Consider the following 19,061-nt stretch of genomic DNA (forward strand, 5'->3'; position numbering starts at 1 on the left):
TAAAAAATTTCAGAAACAAACATCAAAAAAGGAAAACATTAAAAATTTGCAAACATGAAAGGCTGCATGTAAGGTTCTTACTGTTATTTATTCTGATTTAATATTCTACACAATATATACTGTACATTATGGTGGACATTATATTAGACATCATTATGATTTTAGACATGATGTTTGGAACAAATTGGAATTTTTCCCCCATAAGAACTGATGGAACAAATAAGTAATTTCATTATCTTGTGTTTTGAATGCAGTGCATTTTGAAAGAATGAATTAGGAGCAGTTAACAGAGGATGAGTACATTTAAACTGTAGTTTTTTTGTGGCGGTACGACGGGCTGGTATCGGGTAAAAAGTGCTACTTATTGCAATGCCTCTCAGAATACTGGTCTCTTGGGGACTTTATGCTGTTATTCCTGGTTGACCACTATCACACACTTTATTGTAGAGAAGAATGCAGCGTACCTGCCAGCTCCCATTTTTTTACTGCTTTGTTGAAATGTTGTAATGTGTCCTTTTGCTTTGGTTCTCAATGTGTGACAGTCTGCTGATCCCACTCCTGCTGGTAATAGTATTCATCCAGGTTGGTTTCAAGAAGGTCATGAAGAATGTAGCCAAATGGGTCTTCTCTGTTCACAGAGCTGTACTGAAGCAGGAAACTGATGGGTTCAAGGAGCTGATGAACATCTGGCTCACTCTAGATTCTGTACAGGTACCCTCACAGAGGCTATGGTCACACTTTGTCCAGGTAGGAGCCTGGCACCAGACCTGACAGTTCACCTCTCTGTACTGTCCACCAGCCATCCTCTCCCTTGTCTGTGACAAAAACCACATCCCCTGCGGTAATGGACAGCTCATCCTGGCTCTGTGGGAAAATGAGGATTGAAGCACAGTGTGAGCGAGCCCATCCATGGTGTATACAATGTGTTCAGCTGAAATGCTAAAGTGAGCAACAGCCGAAGACGTTCCTCCTATCGAGTTCGAAACGTAAATTGAATAATTGTTCTTTGCAAAAGTACATCTTGCGGTAAATCTTAAACGCAGGGAGCGGGAGGAGAATGGGTAGCAGTCATACACATGTGATTTATGTCTTCATAAAAGACTTCTGGGTAACTGCGTTACTATGAAATGCCATGAATTTAATGGTGTTCTTCACAAAGAAAAGGAGCACGCTTGATTATGTTGTTATTTTGACTTGCGCTGAGAGAAGACAGAAATGACCGTACAGATGCGGCAGCTGTGGTAGCAGAATGAGCGTGCAGGAAGGCCAGTGTTAAAGCCCTGGACAAGTGCCCCCCGTACGAATCTGACATTGACATACCTGTGCTGTGTAGTCATACAAGGCTATGTAGCCGCCATCCTCATTGGCCTCGGACTGCTCCTGTTGCTCCTGCTGTTCCTGCTGCTCCTGCTGCTCCCGCTGCTCCCCATGTATGGAGGCGTACACTCCATCAGAGTTCGCACCTGAGGCTTCAACAATGCAGAGGTATCAGTACCAAATCACTCCATCACCAGTTAATTCTAACATTTTAATCTAACGTGAACTGTTAAAAGTTCTGTATTAAAAAAGTGAAGAGGAAATAGTGGTTTTTTTAGGGGTTTTTTTTTTTTTTTTTGTCTGGTTTCATTAATATTTATTAATCGCAATAAACTGTTTAATTCTGTAATTTCTGTTCCACTGTACATTTGAGCCTGAAGCTCCACCTGTTAGAGCACACAGTAGGTCTGAAGGCTTCAGGCCGAATAGCTGCAACAGATGTATGATGTAGTTGCTGTGATCAAAATGAACTTTCTCCAAAACTGTCACGTTTCACTCTGACTCAATACACAAACATACTCGGTGTCAATATGCGATGCTCTAAAGCACCTTTCGTTGGTTTTCCAACTGCCATTCTAACTTTCTACTCTAAACAGAACTTGGAATGATAAAATATGCAAATAAAAGTTGATTTTTTTTTTTTTTTAAAAACATACTGTATATTTTAGTTTACTTATGCCTTATTTTGTGGCTGGACTTTGGAAATATACGTATTTTGGTTATTCAATTTCAGTAAGCATGTTTTCTTTAAAACTCAATATTAACTATAATTAATTTGGCTCTTTTTTTTGCACTTTTTTGCATTTTTACAACGTGAACTTCATTTTAAAAGACTTGCCACAAGTCAGGCTAATCAGTATACTATTATTAAAATAATAATTGCAGCCGTCATTGTTATGCTTTTATGCTGCAAACAAGGCACATGAAAGACTTGAGAAGGAGCATGCGGCATTACATGTGGCGAGGAAGCAGATGGCCCTTTGAAACATAAGAATCGAGCAGCATGCCGTAGTGTGATCAGTTTCTCAACCTTACTGTAGGAAAAGAACAGTTTACATTGTATTGTTCAGCTGAAGTCATTCCTGCTCATATCCACACCGAACTCCTGTTTCTGTGTTTCCCTCATCAGTGATGGTAAACCTGGTCATACCTGGTAATTGCCATTACTAGTATAATTACTGACCAGTAAATTGTGCTGCTGGCTGGGAACTGGTAGATGGCAGCATCAGCTGAGTGTCATTCACTTCGGTCTTCAGTCCTCCAGCACAATTTCCTTGCAACAGGTTAGAAAACCTAAAACCAGAAATCGAATCACCAGCCGGTTAGACGACAGTCCAGTCTTAAAAGAGCGGAGACTCACGCGACTCTTTCTATGGAGAAAAAGTATAATTAGATGAGTAGCTGTTTAAGTGGTTTGTTGCAGCTACTAAAGCCTAGTAAACTACAGCTACTAAAGTCATTTCTGAGAAATCACGTTGCCTTATTTCCTGTTACTCGTCGGCCCTGCTGTCTTCATATGCATACCGTTTGCCAATAACACCCACTGATTTGTATGAATGATACAAAGAGTACAAAAGAGGTTCTTCAGTTTGCTAGAGCAGCTAATTTTTCCATATTATTTAAATGTATAACACTTATTACAGAGACAAATACACATATAGCAGAAGACCGTTGCAGAGTACCAAGCACTCCAGAGTAAAGCCCCACCCTCAAACCCACAAGCAGAGTGGTTTATTGAGTTCTTCATGCCATAAATAGCAGCTCAGTGCAGTAAGCGTAACTGACAGACCTCTTCATGACACGTCCGCTGAAGCGTGCGCTGCCATTGGTACTGGCCGATGGGTCCCTCTCATAGTAGTTCTCAAAGATGATAGGGGCTGGGGAGACAGCAATGGGTCTCAGCAATGCACTGCAGTACAGTACACAGTACCATGTACAGTAAAAGTATAGTACATGGTACAGCTGGTAGCGTAGTGGTGAGAGTTACTGCCTTTGGACCCAAAGGTCATGGGTTTTATTCCCACCTCTGGCTGTAGTACCCTTGCGAAAGGTACTTACCATAAATTGCTTCTATAAAATTAACCAGCTGAATAAATGGGTAAATAATTGTAAGTAGCTTAATACTATAAGTTGCTTTGGAAAAAAGCATCAGCTAAAATGAATAAATGTAATATATTGAGCAAAAGGAGAGGAGAGAAACACAAGAGTGCAGCAGCCAAGGTGAGTGTGCATGATAAACGTTGGGCTCTCACTACGTCTGCTTACTGAAGAGCTTTATCAGCAAAGTGCAGCGGCAGAAACTCTGCCAGTCAGTGGAAGTGAGCGCTCTTAGCTGATCAGTCTCAGCCACTTTATAATATGACAGACCTTTAGAACGTACACATTGTATACCGTGACCGACCGCATAGCCCGTTACCTGGAGGAGTCAAGCCAGTCGTTTTGGCTTCGATGAAGCTGCTATTGTCGGCTACGATGTTACACTGTTCCAGACTGTTCCTCACCTGCTCGTACAACTGCAAACACAGTAACGGAAGGGTTTTGACATGCAGTGATATACATTTTTATGGAAACGTTTAACCTCAAGATGCTTTCGCAAGACATTCGCTAATATTACAGATCCGTTCATAAATACTGCAGCACTGTATCATTTGCATGTCCATACCCAGAGGAGTCTAATTAAAGAAAAGCAGAGACATGAATGGCTGCGGTAAATTACTATGTTTTGTCTGAATCATTCAGGCCTTCAGTGTGCCGTGACGCCGCATACCATTGCAGTTGCAGATACTGACCTCATCATCTTTGACACATTGCATTGAGAAGAGGTTGCAGTGCACCCACATGGCATTGCGCAGAACGTTAATACGGTCCGTCTCCTGCTGCTGAAACACCTGCAATTCAGACATCGGTATGTCAGACACCCACACGCCGTGGAAATAATGTCAGACGATCAAAGTTTTTTCATCCAGGACGTCCCACAGACATTCAGCAGATGCAATAAGAATTTACTCCTTCTGAAAGCCCAAACTATATGAGAGGAGGTAGAATTGTTAAAGAACTAAGAAACTCCCAGCATGCCCAAGGACACCCAAGATCCTGTACTAGACACTGTTGCTTGAGTCTAAACACCTGGAACACACATCATCTGAAACCGTTTGTCCCATACGGGGTCACGGGGAGCCAGAGCCTAACCTGGCAACACGAGGCATAGGGCCTGAGGGGGAGGGAACACACCCAGGGCGGGACGCCAGTCCGTCGCAAGGCACCCCAAGCGGGACTTGAACCTCAGAGCCCCCGGAGAGCAGGAGCCGGTCCAACCGACTGCACCACCACCCCCCCCTACACCCAGAACAAGAAAGTCGAAATTGGCTAAGTGGATACCGAAACAGTTTAGAACACGGTTGTTTCAATATGTCCAAGTTTACGTTAGCGTTTCCGGTATACTGAAGCGGGCTCATTTTTAAATACAAAGAAACAACTCCATCCCGTTTGCGGTAGTGTTTTCTGCAAGTGAATGAGGAAACAAAGAGTTTGCCACATATTTGTTCCTCTATTTTTCCTTTGAACAATTGCACAGGCTCCAACGCTCACGACCATAGTTGGGAACACAAGTCTGTTTGTAACTGAATTTCTTTGAGAACCCAAAGGCGCTTTATCCACTAAGTCACACACAATAAAAGCTTACCAATACAGATGTACCTCAATTTAGAAATAGATTAGATTTTTGTATTGGTTGTATAAACAATCACAACAATATGGAGCCCCCTTGAGAGAGAGTCTTGGCTCCCTTCTTCTTCACTCCGTGCGCCTCAGACTCTACGTACAACACTGTCTCATGTCATCCGCAGAAGTTCTCAGATGCTGCAGTGATAGTTGGGTGCATCAGGGATGGGCAGGAGGATGAAAACAGAGGCTTGGTGAAGAACTGTTGAGCTGTACAATGACCAAAGAGATGGTGGTGGACTTCGGGAGGTCCAAGATTCATTTGATCATTATTGGAGAGGAAGTGGAGGAGAGGAGACCCACAGTTCTGTGAAAAAGTATTGGCCCCTTTACAATATTTTGTAGCTTTTTTGCATTGTTTGATTCGATCCTTTTGTCAATTCTAGTGCATTTATTCATTAACAGACGCTTTTCTCCACAGCGACGTACATCTCATAGAAAATACAGTTAGTGTATTATATTAGGAGAAAGAGACATAGCTGCAGATGTGTGATTAAGTACAGTTAGTTTGTTTCCTTCACCATGTGCACCGACATTCATCACACAAGTAGCTGCATAAAACTTTATCAGAATATCGACGATTCCTAATCACCTTCCTAGTAGTTTTTTTTTGAGATACATATAAACATTTACGTTACATTGCAGGAGTAGCTCTGTAAAGAATTGATCTGAGTATGATCATGAACATGTACACCTTACAGGCATGAACATTTATACCTTACATGATCTTAATAGATCGTAGGCAAAGTGAGTTTGGAATAGATGAGTTTTCAGACCCTTTTTAAATGTAGACAGAGTTTCAGCAGTTCTGAGTGAGAGGGGGAGGTCGTTCCACCACAACAGAGCCAGAATCGAGAACATCTGAACTTTACCTTTCGTCGTAGTACCTGAATGCAACCGAACTAAATCAATGTCAATACTATTGTCATATTTCCTTGGTGTGAAAGATGATGAAATATGCAATCATAATCAGGAAAAAGTAATGTTCGCCTAACTTTATCTTTAATCTTTAATCAAAGGAAGCTGCTTGAATGAAATCGGTCCTCATTTAGGCAAGCCCTGTCCAAATGAATTTTCAACTGCTCAAACGTTCACCAGCAAATTTAAAGCTGACAAAGTAGAAATTCACAGAGGCACTCATTATGCTCAAAGTTAATTTCTGAAGACCTCTGGGAAGAAGTTGATTAAGTCCGCACAGGGTTATGCTATCCTTTCTAAGCCTCTGAATGTCAATTGTACCTTAGTCAGAGACATACTCATCAAAAGGAGAAAGTCCAGAACAGTGGTGAATCTACCTAAGGGGTGGCCATCGTATCAAAATCTCTTCATGACCAAGGTGTAAAATCACCACTGAGCTCAAAATGAACCCCTGAACAGCATGTAAGGAACCCAAGCTTCTCTTGTCCCAAATCAACACAGTGATCACGACTCCACAATAACAAGTAAGCCCATGAAAAATGGGATATGTGTGCAAATGGCAAGGCAGAAACCACTGCTCACTAAAAAGGACATAAAGTCTGTCTACAGTTCACTCAAAAGTACCTTGATGTCTCAAGACTTCTGGAAGAATTTTCTGTAGACTGAGAAATCTTGTTCAGAACGGGAAAATTTGCAACTGAAGTGCACAATAATGCAACAAGACAACAATCCCAGATACTGAAGCAAGTCAACATGAGAATGACTGAAAAAACCCAAAACTTATCGAACGGTCTAGTCAAAGTCCAGACCTGAATCCGACTGAGACGTTACAAGGCTGGAAGAGAGCCGTCGATGCTCAAAACCCTATAAATGTTCTGTTTGGCGCATTCACATACTACTAGAACTGCCAAAAAGATCTGGTCAAATTTAATGTGGAAAAAAATGCAAAAAAGAGGAAATTGGGAAAGAGCCAAATACTTTCTTGCAGCACTGTGGAGCAGGACTAAAAATAAACTCTCAGTCACCATGGACAGTAACTCTCACCCTCTGTACCCTTTGTACAAAGTACATGTCACTTTAAGCAAAATAACACGTCATGCAAATAACTGAATCCTCTATGCCTCGTGGGAATTACCCCCCCAAAATCTACTCAAATTGTTAAATTGTCATGGCATGTACCATCTCCCTATTTTATCAATTGCTGCTCCTATAGCTCATGCTATTGCCTCTAGTGCTACAGTATGAAATACAGTACAGTGTAAATGTCCTGTACCGTTTTTTTCTGTATTGTATACTATATGTAAATCTTTTTAGTATTATGTGTATTGTCCTCAGACTCTGACCTGTGTACTGCACTCGATTGTTTATAACACATTGCACTATACTGCATGTTCTATGTGGCACGGAGGTCCAAAGAGAAACAGAATTTCGTTCTGCTGTGTGTGTAACTCACCTACATGTGGAATGACAATAGAGCTGACTTTTCACTTTGACTGTATACTAACTTGGCCTTGCGTTGTTCCAGGGAGTGCTGCCTGAGGTCAGTGCTCCAACATGGGTTCTCTCACTGTTAGGGTAATGACCTCTTACACACTGAGTAGTACTGAAATGTCTCTGGTGCTTTTTCATTTATTTACCTTTATTTGAAAATATGTCTGTCTGTCTCTCTATCTTTTTAATTATTGTGTCTATTTATCGTGCCTTCAGTGTGATGAAAAACTGAGAAACCCACCAATTAAAATAGTAACTTGCACTGCAGAGGCTTTTAACCAAACTACTGACATTGATTACATGCTTACATTTTACCCATTTTTAAAACCGGATATGTTACAGAAGGAATTTGGTGTTTTTCAACAGAATATAACAGCAGTAGCAGTATTCGAGACCTTGGAGGTAAAAGCTTTTGAATGCTTGAGTCTTAGCACAACTGTTATGATGGAAACCCTGTCTGTAATGCAAGTCAAAATTTTTATTGCCAACAGAACTTCGACAGCATAAGCTGGCAAATAAATAAAATGGCCCAATGACTTTGCAGCACGGGGGTATGGTGGTGCAGTGGGTTTGGCTGAGTCCCGCTCTCTGGCATGCCTGGGGTTCGAGTCCCGCTTGGGGTGCCTTGCGATGGACTGGCGTCCCGTCCTGGGTGTATCCCCTCCTTCTCCAGCCCTGCGCCCTGTGTTGCCAGGTTAGGCTCCGGCTTGGCACGACCCCGCTTGGGACAAGCGGTTTCAGACTGTGTGTGTGTGTGTGTGTGTGTGTGTGTGTGTGTGTGTGTGTGTGTGTGTGTGTGTGTGTGTGTGTGTGTGTGTGTGTGTGTGTGCGAGAGAGACTCTGCAGCACTTTAATGCTAAAATAAGGATCTCAGACTGTGCTCTTGGATTGCCTGTGTTCACTTCCCGGCCTAACTGCTCCGCTTAGTAGCTAGTAAATCTTGTTTATACAGTCACGCTGAAAGACCACTTCACTGCAGTTGAAGTGACTGTTAAAGATGTTAAAGAACAACAACAAGGAGACTGGGCCCCCCATGAGCTGAGTGTGGGACCCTTGCACTGGGTGGCGGTTCCGTTTACCTCACAAGTGCTTTTATGTGTGCTTTCCCACTCCTCACGCGTGACATCCAGCTGCTCCGTGTTGTTCATGTACTGCTTCTCTGGAGAAGGAAGAACAGCTTCGCTTTCATACAAATCAGTTAAACCAGCTTCTGTGTAAATTACGTGAGCCTGTCCTGTACAAAGCTCACTCTTGCTGTAGAGAAAAGGTATTGTGCAGCCTCCCCGCCCCCCTTACTGCATTTCCTGTGAAAATTAGAAAGTAAATTTTGCTGTGCTGGGTGCCCCAGTGTGAGCAGACCATGTGATAACATCTATGGCTCAAAAGAGGAAGCAGCATTGTGTCAATGAGCTCCTGTTGTTTTCTGGTAAACCAGAGCTAAATATGTACCAACATCACTGATTCATACATGCAAAAAAAAAAAAAAAATCTTCTGCACATCTGTTCTCATTCGTCCCTGTAAAGTACAGCACAGTATCTTCCAGGAAGTCATGAACACCGGTAACTGCGGTGTTCGCTGCAGAATCACCGTCAGCTCATATTACTCTAATTGTTGCATAAGTTATCTTTGTTGCAGTTTCCTCAGGAAAATGGAAAAAAGGTGAAATATATAAGGAAAATAGTCTTTGATGGGTCAGGACACCCGAAGGTGAACTTCTGAGCATGAATTTTATCCATTCTGACTTAAAAGTAGCATACTAATGTGATTCTACTTGTGTCCTCACGTACTGCAGGTATATGCAAGTATTGCATGTATGCATCCTTCCATATTCCCGAATATGAACGAACCCTAAATCATAGTGTTCATCTACTGAAGGGTACCGGGTTTTGCACACACAATCGTTAGAGAAAACAAAAGAAACGGGAAGTTATGAAGTTAGCTCAGAAGAGGAACATTGTAAGCACTGCTGATGGACTGCAGATCCAAGGTGATGGAGCTATGCAGGACTTACCGGCCTCGCTGGCAGCCTCTCGACACTGTTTGGCCTTATTCTGGGCCTGGGAAAGCACAGAAGGGAACGAGTTGGTGCGCTGCTTGTAAGGCATCTACATGGCACCGAGTTAGAGGAAGAGCTGCTAGGTTCTCCTTTTGTGAAAAAAAAATTTAGGATGGGGTAACAAGACACACTCGGCATGGCAAGTGTTGTCACACCTTCTGCCTTGCACAATGTTTGAGCTTGTTGCCAAGGAAACTGCTCGTTTAGCCCTACAATATTCACATTTACAATTAAAAAGGAATGCCCACTTTGTAGGGGGCATGGTGGCACAGTGGGTTGGACCGGGTCCTGCTCTCCGGTGGGTCTGGGGTTCGAGTCCCAAAAGGGGTGCCTTGCAACGGACTGGCATCCCATCCTGGGTGTGTCCCCTCCCCCTCCAGCCTTATGCCCTGTGCTGCTGGGTTAGGCTCTGGCTCCCCGCGACCCCGTATGGGACAAGCGGTTTCAGATAGTGTGTGTGTGTGTGTGTGTGTGTGTGTGCACTCAGTTTGTGACAATTTAATTTTTTTAAAATGAAAGAATTGATATATTATTTCAATCTGTTTGACAGCTTCTTTCCCACTGAGGTACAGGAGCTGTTTTGAAAAGCATGCGTGAGATGTGCACACCGTACTACAGCAGGGGGTACGGCACCTTGTCACACTGCTTGGGCGTGAGGCTGGGTGTGTTGGCTGCTTTGGCAGCTGCCTGCTCTGCTTCGTCCGCCTCTCTGCATCTCTGCTCATAATACCTTTTGGACTAAGAAAGAAGACAAAACAAGCGTTCCCTGGTTATTTTCATGCGTAAATCCACAAGTACATAATGCACAAGTTTGAAATTAATTGCAGTGGGTGCATACAGGAAAGTCAGAGCTATGGAGTGTGTTCACAGGAAGGGGCTGTAAGACAGGAAATGCAAGCTACCTGCTGTGGAGTAAAGTGTGGCAGCGGAGAGATGAGCCTAGAGCAGAGCTGCAGAGCAGAAGAAGATGAAAAATCTAAAACTTACTGTTTGTTGCCACTTTTCACAGTTTCTGAGTTTCGCTGGGGTGGGGGTACAAGTACTTAACTGTGCTAAAGTGGCAGTTAGAGTGAAACTCCTCGCCGTTTGCGAGACGAACGAGTGCGTTCAAGTACTCGTGTTCTCACGACATGTTGATGCCGTTATTCTTCTTTCCTCCCGGTGATGAGCGGATCTTGGTATAACACACAGCACATCTTATCCTGCCCTTTATCTTTTCTCTAATGCCGCCTAGGGATTCCTTCGGGGTCCCCTGCCGGTCCCAAGCCCGGATAAAGGAGGAGGGTTGGGGATGGGGCTAGCGACCTCATCCCGTAAAAAACCTACACCATTACAGAAACGCCAACAAGTACTCAAGACATCTCAGACATCTTACAGAGATGCCTGGAGAGCCCTTGTTGGCGGCCTATGCCCCAGGAGGGGTAGTAGACATAAGTAAGTATCTTTTCTCTTCCTTGTGTGGCACTTCTACACGGCTCCGCTTGGGGCACGGGTGTCGGCGAGGTCATGGGACAAAACCATGCGACCAGGTATTAGCTGTATCTCGGCACTCAGGCATTTCACAGTTTACTAATTCTTCCTGTAGTCAAATTTTTTGAGCCTTCTTTTAGCGCTGCAGTTATTTTTGAGAACGTACGCAAATGTGCACCGGCGTTTCAGGCACGAGGGACACGACGAACGACACCGCAGACATTACCGCTCTTAAAATTCCGACAACCCGACTTCTACGGTACCACCGAGGCCGATGACGGTTCTTAAAATTGCGCACTTCCGTCACCCCTGCTAAACACTGGTGCATATTTTTAGCTTCTGTAAACCTCGCAAGCAGAAAGATGAGAAGCAACATATAGGGATATGGTTATAACCAACCTCCTCACCTCCATTGTCTTTTTGTATAGTGAAACCTTCATCTTTTGGACTTTCTCCATTATTCCTTCAAACTGTAACAGCAAAATGTCAAGCATCGATATACTGAAAACAAATCATTACTATGTAACATTTAAAATTTTTTAAATTTTAAATTTAAAATTTCAATTTTAAATTTAAAATTTAGAAGACAAAATAAAGATATATGGTCACGTCCATCCATGTAATTGTAACTGCACAGATGTTCTCCATATCAGTTGGCCAGGCTATGTTCTCGGATTGCCTGTGTTCATTTCAAACTGAATCATGATTGTGTCGTCAGCACCAGTACCTTCTTCCTCTGTTCCCTCTGCCGCTCTCTGAACTGCTCCACTCTGTGTACTTCTTCCTTCAGCATCCCCGACAACTGGATGTGGAAATTACCAGCATTCTCAATTTCTGAAACGAGAAACAGGAAGGTTTAAACTGGACGCATTGAACTAGACGAGGTTTTAAACTAGATTCAAAACATTTGACAATTATAATAATAACAGTAACAATAAAGAAATACAAACATAGTACATTGAGAGGTCCAGGAAGGAAGTGAAATATCTTTGATGTACTTGCATGTTTCTGTTTGCCACTTCGTCTCCATGGTTATATGCCACAAGCTCTTTAGCTCCACAGGCTACACAAATACACACACCCTGTTTGAAGTCGCTCAGACATAGTTGGGTTGCGGGAAACCAGAGCCCATCCTGGCAACACAGGGCACAAGGCTGGGGGGGAGAGGACACACCCCGGATAGGACGCCAGTTCACCGCAAGGCACCCAAAGCAGGACTCAAACCCCAGACCCGCCAGAGAGCAGGACCTGGCCAAGCCCGCTGCACCATCGTACCCCCCCTTGCTACACTAATAGCTCACCTGAAAAAACCATTATGTCCTCTAACGTTCTAGCTCAGTGTAGAGTGGCATGCAATAAGGTACTGTTCTTTCTTTTGCTTTACAGTTTTTCATTTGGCTCATGCTTTTGTCCAAATCAACTTACCATTATTTACCCATTCACACAGATTGGTAATTTTACTAGGGCAATTTAAGGTAAGTACTGTGCTCAAGGGTACTACAGCTGGAGGTGGGAGTCAGATCCATAACCTTTGGGTCCAAAGGCAGCAGCTCTGACCACTCTGCTACCAGCTACTCCTTGAGGTTCCTCCCTCAACTGAGTGTCATGCAAAAGCTGACTAATTCACCAATGACTCCATTTGGACTACTAGAGATAACGTTTTCGTAACGCAATAACCATACTTTTGTCACTTTAAAAAGTGACTTAATACCTCAGCACTCTCCTATAGTACAATACTGCTAGCGGAGCCATCTCAGCTTTTTCAGTTATTCCAAAACGTATCTACAATGCATGTGATGCCTTACACACCCTAGTACTACTTCCTGCTTCAGATTTCACTTATATACCACAGATTGAAGGAAAACCCCAAGAAATCAAACCATGAAACCGGTAGGCTGTTTACATGGCTTCTATGACACTAGTGTGCAGATAAACTCAATAAAGTCAGAAAGCAGAGGGAATTACCAGTGTACGGTACATTTTCAAAATAACACAAGCAGCTATATTCAGCTGAAACCTGTCCCTGTAAATGTGTTGGACAAAGGCAGCATTATTATTATTACTATTATTATTATACTGAAGTGTATAGAAAACCATGGGTATAGGAATTATTTCACCTGTCCAAATCATTTTTCAATACAATGGTGACAATGTTGGGCATGCCCCCCCCCCCCCACAATTTGGCACTATAGATATAGTTTGTTTATTAGTAACCTCCTTATATTTTTACATAATTCCTAACTTTTCTGCCTGGCAATGAGGAAATGCCATCCCACTCCAGGAAATACTGCCTTTCTTCTGTGGTACATTCTGTATTCTACCAAACATCTATTCTTAGGCAGCTTGAAAGTTTTTGTTTTTATTTTTTTAAATTTGGCAACCTAAACGTCTTTTTCTGAGATGGGGTTCATTGTATTTCCTTTCATATATAAATTTAAATATATCTCAGCACACATTCTCACATACAGTATATGAATACAATGTCTATTTTCTATTCATCTTAGAAAATGAATATTAACAAGTCCCCTTTTCCACATTTCAACAGTATTAATGGCTGCTAACAGCTTTTTTTTTTTGATACACGCAAGTGACCTTGGATTTGTTCAAAGAAAATATTAGCAAATATTATTGCACTGACCATGTTTGGTCTAGACCTTAATAAATCACAAGTGTGAAAAGGGAGTGTGTGAACAGACAGAGTTGTGTGTCTCTTTCTTAATGTGCAGATTAAAAGACCCGCTACTAGATTAATGAAATGTTTTACACTGGTCTTATTACTGTGTTTCCACTGGGATCTAGTGCCACCTGAGGTCTTGGTAATACAGAATCGTACTGAATGTGTATCCGCTGAGCAGAAAGACAGGCACATAGCAGCAACTACAGCACTTTGCTCCTCTGAACAGCACTGACTTACTCCCTGCCAGAGCTCTGCTAAGGTATTCTCGCCAAATTGACAGTTATGGTGATGCTATGCTGACTCCATGTTATAAATATTCCTCGGCATTGGCAGTGGGAATATCATACTTCGTTCGTAAGGCACCAAAGCGCAGCTGCTGAGAATGATTATGACAAAGTTGCAATGCAACAATAACTACACAGAAAGTATTTCAACTTACGGGCTTTGAGTTGATCGAACGAGTTTTTCAATGTGCTGCGAAGCAGAAAAAAGAAGCGTCACTAAAACAGCAAGAGGCAATAGTCCGACTGCATGATTTTCTGCATTTAAAACATGTCACTCCCAAAACAAAATGGACTACAGATGAGCAGTGGCTAAGAGTGGCAATCCAATTCATGTCAAAGGGAATACGCTGAGGCTGAACAACATTTTACAGGTTTCCTTATGATAAAACACTTTTATGAACACTGATTCATTAATCTAACTAAACAAAAGATTCATGTAAATTGCTGATCTGTGTGTAGTGATATTTCACCAGCATGTATTGTGCAGAGGGGTGCGGTGGGTTTGGCCAGGCCCTGCTCTGTGGTGGGTCTGGGGCTCGAGTCCCGCTTGGGGTGCCTTGCGGTGGACTGGCGTCCCATCCTGGGTGTGTCCCCTCCCCCTCCAGCCTTGTGCCGTGTTGCCGGGTTAGGCTCCGGTTTGCTGCGACCCCACTTGGGATAAGTGGCTACAGACAGTGGGTGTGTGCATTTCAGCAATCGCATTTTGTGAGAAAAATTATTTTTTTATAAATCACTTTAACTACAGCATTCACATAAAACAAACTGACTGAAGGCTCTGATAAATCAATGCAGTAGCCCATAGGAGCTCATATGTGGCCTTAGAGTACCAAGTTATTACAGATCACAATGTACTATGTGAATATTTTTAAGTGTTATATGTGTGTGTGTATATATATATATTATTTTAAAAATATATCTTTATTTTTATTAATTTCAGTCATATATATTACTTAAGAGGGGGTGTGGTGGTGCAGTGGGTTTGGCCTGTGCCTGCTCTCTGGTGGGTCTGGGGTTCATGTCCCGCTTGGGGTGCCTTGTGATGGACTGGCGTCCCGTCCTGGGTGTGTCCCCTCCACCTCCAGCCTTTCGTCCTGTGTTGCTGGGTTAGGCTCCGGCTCGCCGCGACCCCACTCGGGACAAGTGGTTTCAGACTGTGTGTGTGTGTGTATTACTTATTATTCATTATATATATATATATATATATATATATATATATATATATATATATATATATATATTAATAAAACTGGTGTATAAAGCCAGTATATGTATCTCTCACGCACTGGTTTTGAGGTACAGTAGTATTTTGTGAACTGTATTGGACAATCACATCTCATAAGCGATTAAACACCAGAAAATCAGCCACTCAGGCTTCAGCCCTCACAGGAAACTGTGGCATCATGTGAACAGGAAGAGAAAAGGGTTTGCGTGCATCAGTGTGTGTAAAACTTCTGCTACAACAAATATTTCAAATATCTGAGTGGCACAGTGTCTCTTCCCAGGAGTTTCCAACAGTTCATTTCCAAACGCAAGGTTTATGTTCTAGAAAACAAACGCTAGCAAACTAACAGCTTATCAGAACAGTTATCTTTCACATACGTATAACATAAATTTTTTTGGTGTGTTTGTGTGTGTGTATAAAGAAACACTCAATCACCAGTGGTCAAGAGTTTGGAGTCACTCTGAAATTTTCATGTTTTTTGTAAGAAATTATACTTTTTTCATCAAGACGCCATTAAATTGCTTTAAAAAAATGTAGCCAATACATCAGTACTAATGTTACAAATGGCTATTACTGCTTAATGTATCATATTGCCAAGAAACTGACAATTTCATACAAAGGTGTCCACTACTGTCTTGAGAGAAGAGGGCAAACTGGATCTAACCAGAACAGAAAAAGAAGCAGAAGGTCCAGATGCACAACTGTGGAAGAGGAGAAGTACACTTGAGTGTGTAGTTTGAGAAACAAACTGCTTAGAGGTCCTCAGTTGGCTACTTCCTTGAAAAGTAGACCTCAAATACCAGTGTCATGTATAACAGTGAAAAAACAACTCAGGGACACTGGCCTTAGAGGTAGAGTTTCAAAGAAAAACCCAACTGTGAAACTGGCAAATAAAAATAAAAGGTCAAAATGGGCAAAAGAACACAGACACTGGATAGCAGATAATTGGAAAGGAGTATTATGGATAAATGAGTCTAAGTCATCACTGTTGCAATTTATACTACTATTTGGTGAGTACCATTTAAGAACGTAGCCAACTGAGGATCAAAAAGGCAACTCTTTCTCAAACCACAGACTGATGTACAGTGTATATATATTATATACATATATATACATATACACACTGTACATCAGAGTCTATGGTTGTGTGTGTATACATATACATATACAAACTGTATATATACACAAGCTTCTCCAAAGCAACTTCCAGTGCAATATATACTGCCTAGCTACTGCTTTTCCAGTAGTTTCAATACCTCAATGCTTCTGAAATATGACTGCAACTAGCTTATGTACTGGAAGACCCTGCAGTTCTGTCAGTGACATAGGGTTTTAAAAAGGCACATGGTAAGAGCTTCCTTGACACCCTACACCTTTATAAAACATGTAAAGCACAGCCAGAAAGTGAAGGAGCATACCCAATTTCAGTCTGTCCTCCAGCTTTGCGAGCGATTGTCACCAGCTCCTTTCCATACCTCTCCTCTGCCTGTGCCCTGTGCAAGACGGACAGCGAGATACACAAGGGCATGAAGGAATTGCTCGTACAGTAACACTGACAGCAGGTAGAGCAATGTCTTCGAAGGGCCCACCCCTGCCCAAACTGACATACTTGGCCTTGCTTACTTAAGTAAATGTCCAGCTGTAAAGAAATATCACATAAAGCATATTACATCACTATATTGTGCAAACAACATCCATCTGGGCCCCATGGATTAATTTTATAGGGACAGCAGGTGGTGTAGCGGTGAGATCCATTGCCTTACAAAAGACTCAAATTTGTATGCACTAGCCCTGAATTGATACAATAAAAATGACATTGCTGCATAAATGGGTAAATGAATGCAATGCTGTAAGTTTATTTGGAGAAAGGGATAAAATAAATAACAATAATGTGCTACCTACAGTTCTTGCTGCTCAATTTATTTATTTATGTATTCATTATCTATAACTAGTTTTCCATTGCTGGGACATGATGGTTCATAGCCTGTCCTGGAGACACATTGGTGTCACTCATTAAGTCATGAAATGATTTAATTATATTCTTATTTTACCTGATATTCAAGGACCCACTGGAAAAGGGGCCTTGTGGAACAGGCTTGGTGGTCAGTGCAGCATAATGCCTTACAGTAAGTCCCAATGTGATCTCTCATTTAAGACGGATACGCGGGATATTGTTGGGTGTGCGGAACCCCTGAAACTTCATACCTCATCTTCAATACGTCTTCCACATCTTTACACATCCGACGACCATCGCACATGCGCTGGATTAGGGTGTCATAACCCACACTGCTGGTGAAGTCCACGCACTAGAAAGAAAATGCAAATAAAAATCGGAAAAAATATGCAAAAAGTTATGTAACCAGAACCCTTACACATAAGTAGTTTTCTTATACATATTGGACATTGGTAGGGTATGCGTGGCACCTAATGCATATTTGACTTATGCAGTCTTAGAATTAGATATTTGAGGCCCATTTCTTTTAGTGGAAAAAAGCTTAGATTTCCATGCATGCATAAAGCATAATATTCCTCCCATTGAGGCTACATTACATTAGGTGGCATCTCCCTGCTGACCCCACGATACCCTCATGAGTCGCTAAGGAGCGATTCATTTGAAATTAGAGAGATTTTTTTTTTTTTTTTTTTTTTTTTTTTTTTAAAGTTTCTAGTATATTGTAATATTTTTTTTTTCTTTCATACATGCGTATTTAAGATATTTCAGCTGCTTATTCTGATTATTGTGGTATCCACACTTTGAGGAAACATTTGGTTATTAGTATTGGGAGGGTGTTGCAGAAGCTGAGATGTTACCATAGCCAGATGTCCACTGTTTAACACAAGCTACAGCAGGAAGACAGTCAAGTCACTGTGGTTTCTGAAATTTACCTCTCTACTAACAGCCTCAGTTTCAGAACAAGAGGAAGTCAAAAGAATTGTTCAACTGCAAATAAAGTTCAAAGTAGTAAATAAAAATTCTGCATATGTACTTGATGTACATTAACATGTAAAAACTGAGGATTACTTTGTAGCGCAAATAAAACAAGTGGTTTTTTTTTTTTTTTGAGTTTTTAGATTTTAGTTAGGAAAGTCAAAAAATTTGACAACTGTGATTGTTTCTGAGACATTTTTAAAGGAAATCAAAAGTCATATTATCAGAAGACACTCTCAAATTGTGATAATTAAGGACACTCCAAAATTAAACACTTTCATTGTCTAATATCAGCCTGCTAGACTTCTGAAATGTCCTGTCAAACTCTGTCTCTCTGAATCAAAATTCTTAAACTGCATCCTGTGCACAACGTTTAAACTTTTCTTATGTACGTGTATTTTATTCTGCTTAGACCGACGTCATCAAGGACATTTAGAATCACTAAAGAGATAACTAATGATTTTTTCTTAAATGTGATGACTGATGATCAGCAGCAATTGGAGAATGTATTGGCAAACAAAATGTAATACAATCTTACCCAAAAGTAATCTCTGAACTGCAGCTCTGTCATCCTGGCAGCTCTGCCTTAAGCCAGGAGAATACTTTTCTCCTGAGATTGTTAACAAATGGCAGTCCAGATGTAGTCCAGGGGAAAAAGAAACAGCGGAGCTAAAAAAACGTGCACACAGGTCAGCCCCGCTTTGTCATGTTTCTTGAGCTCAAGAAAGGAAGGGTTAGAAAGAGGAAGGAGCACAAGATGATGTCACCACACACACAGCTGGGTTAAAGATAACCAAATGGCTCTAGGTTGGCACTTGAACAGCAGATACAACCCGTGCATTAGACAGAACTGTCTAAGAGTGGAATCGGGAGGATTTATTGAGTTTTTGTACGAATTAATTACAGTTTTACATCTACAACTGTCAGGTTCAATAGACAAAGATGATAAAATGATGCAGTGTATGGCCTTGCACTG

General features: G+C 41.7%; 1 protein-coding gene across 2 annotated transcripts; it reads right to left on the reverse strand.

Annotated features, from left to right (window-relative positions):
• Positions 1-112: 112 nt before the first annotated feature.
• LOC108931692 (proline-serine-threonine phosphatase-interacting protein 1-like) lies at positions 113-19,006 on the reverse strand. Of its 2 annotated transcripts, XM_018747656.2 has the most exons (15): positions 18,624-19,006; positions 17,362-17,462; positions 16,575-16,649; positions 14,090-14,124; positions 11,701-11,807; positions 11,381-11,443; positions 10,137-10,241; positions 9,459-9,504; positions 8,526-8,605; positions 4,107-4,205; positions 3,734-3,830; positions 3,107-3,194; positions 2,501-2,610; positions 1,321-1,469; positions 113-864 (listed from the first exon to the last, which is right to left on the reverse strand). In XM_018747656.2, exons 1-15 carry the CDS (start codon positions 18,654-18,656, stop codon positions 733-735), a joined length of 1,320 nt encoding a protein of 439 aa, XP_018603172.1. In that variant the 5' UTR covers positions 18,657-19,006; the 3' UTR covers positions 113-732. The 2 variants fall into 2 exon arrangements, with proteins under 2 accessions (XP_018603172.1, XP_018603173.1); XM_018747657.2 differs by lacking the exon at positions 11,381-11,443.
• Positions 19,007-19,061: the final 55 nt, after the last annotated feature.

Source organism: Scleropages formosus, chromosome 7 (assembly GCF_900964775.1).
Source record: "Scleropages formosus chromosome 7, fSclFor1.1, whole genome shotgun sequence".
Taxonomy (NCBI): Eukaryota; Metazoa; Chordata; class Actinopteri; order Osteoglossiformes; family Osteoglossidae; genus Scleropages; species Scleropages formosus.

Coding starts and splice junctions, on each gene's coding strand:
- LOC108931692 (XM_018747656.2), bottom strand. CDS start 18,656: ATGACAGAGCTGCAGTTCAGAGATTACTTTTGG. Junction 3,195..3,733: donor GACTGGCTTGACTCCTCCAG/GTAACGGGCTAT, acceptor CTGTCTCCCCAG/CCCCTATCATCTTTGAGAAC. Junction 2,611..3,106: donor AGCGGACGTGTCATGAAGAG/GTCTGTCAGTTA, acceptor TTCTGGTTTTAG/GTTTTCTAACCTGTTGCAAG.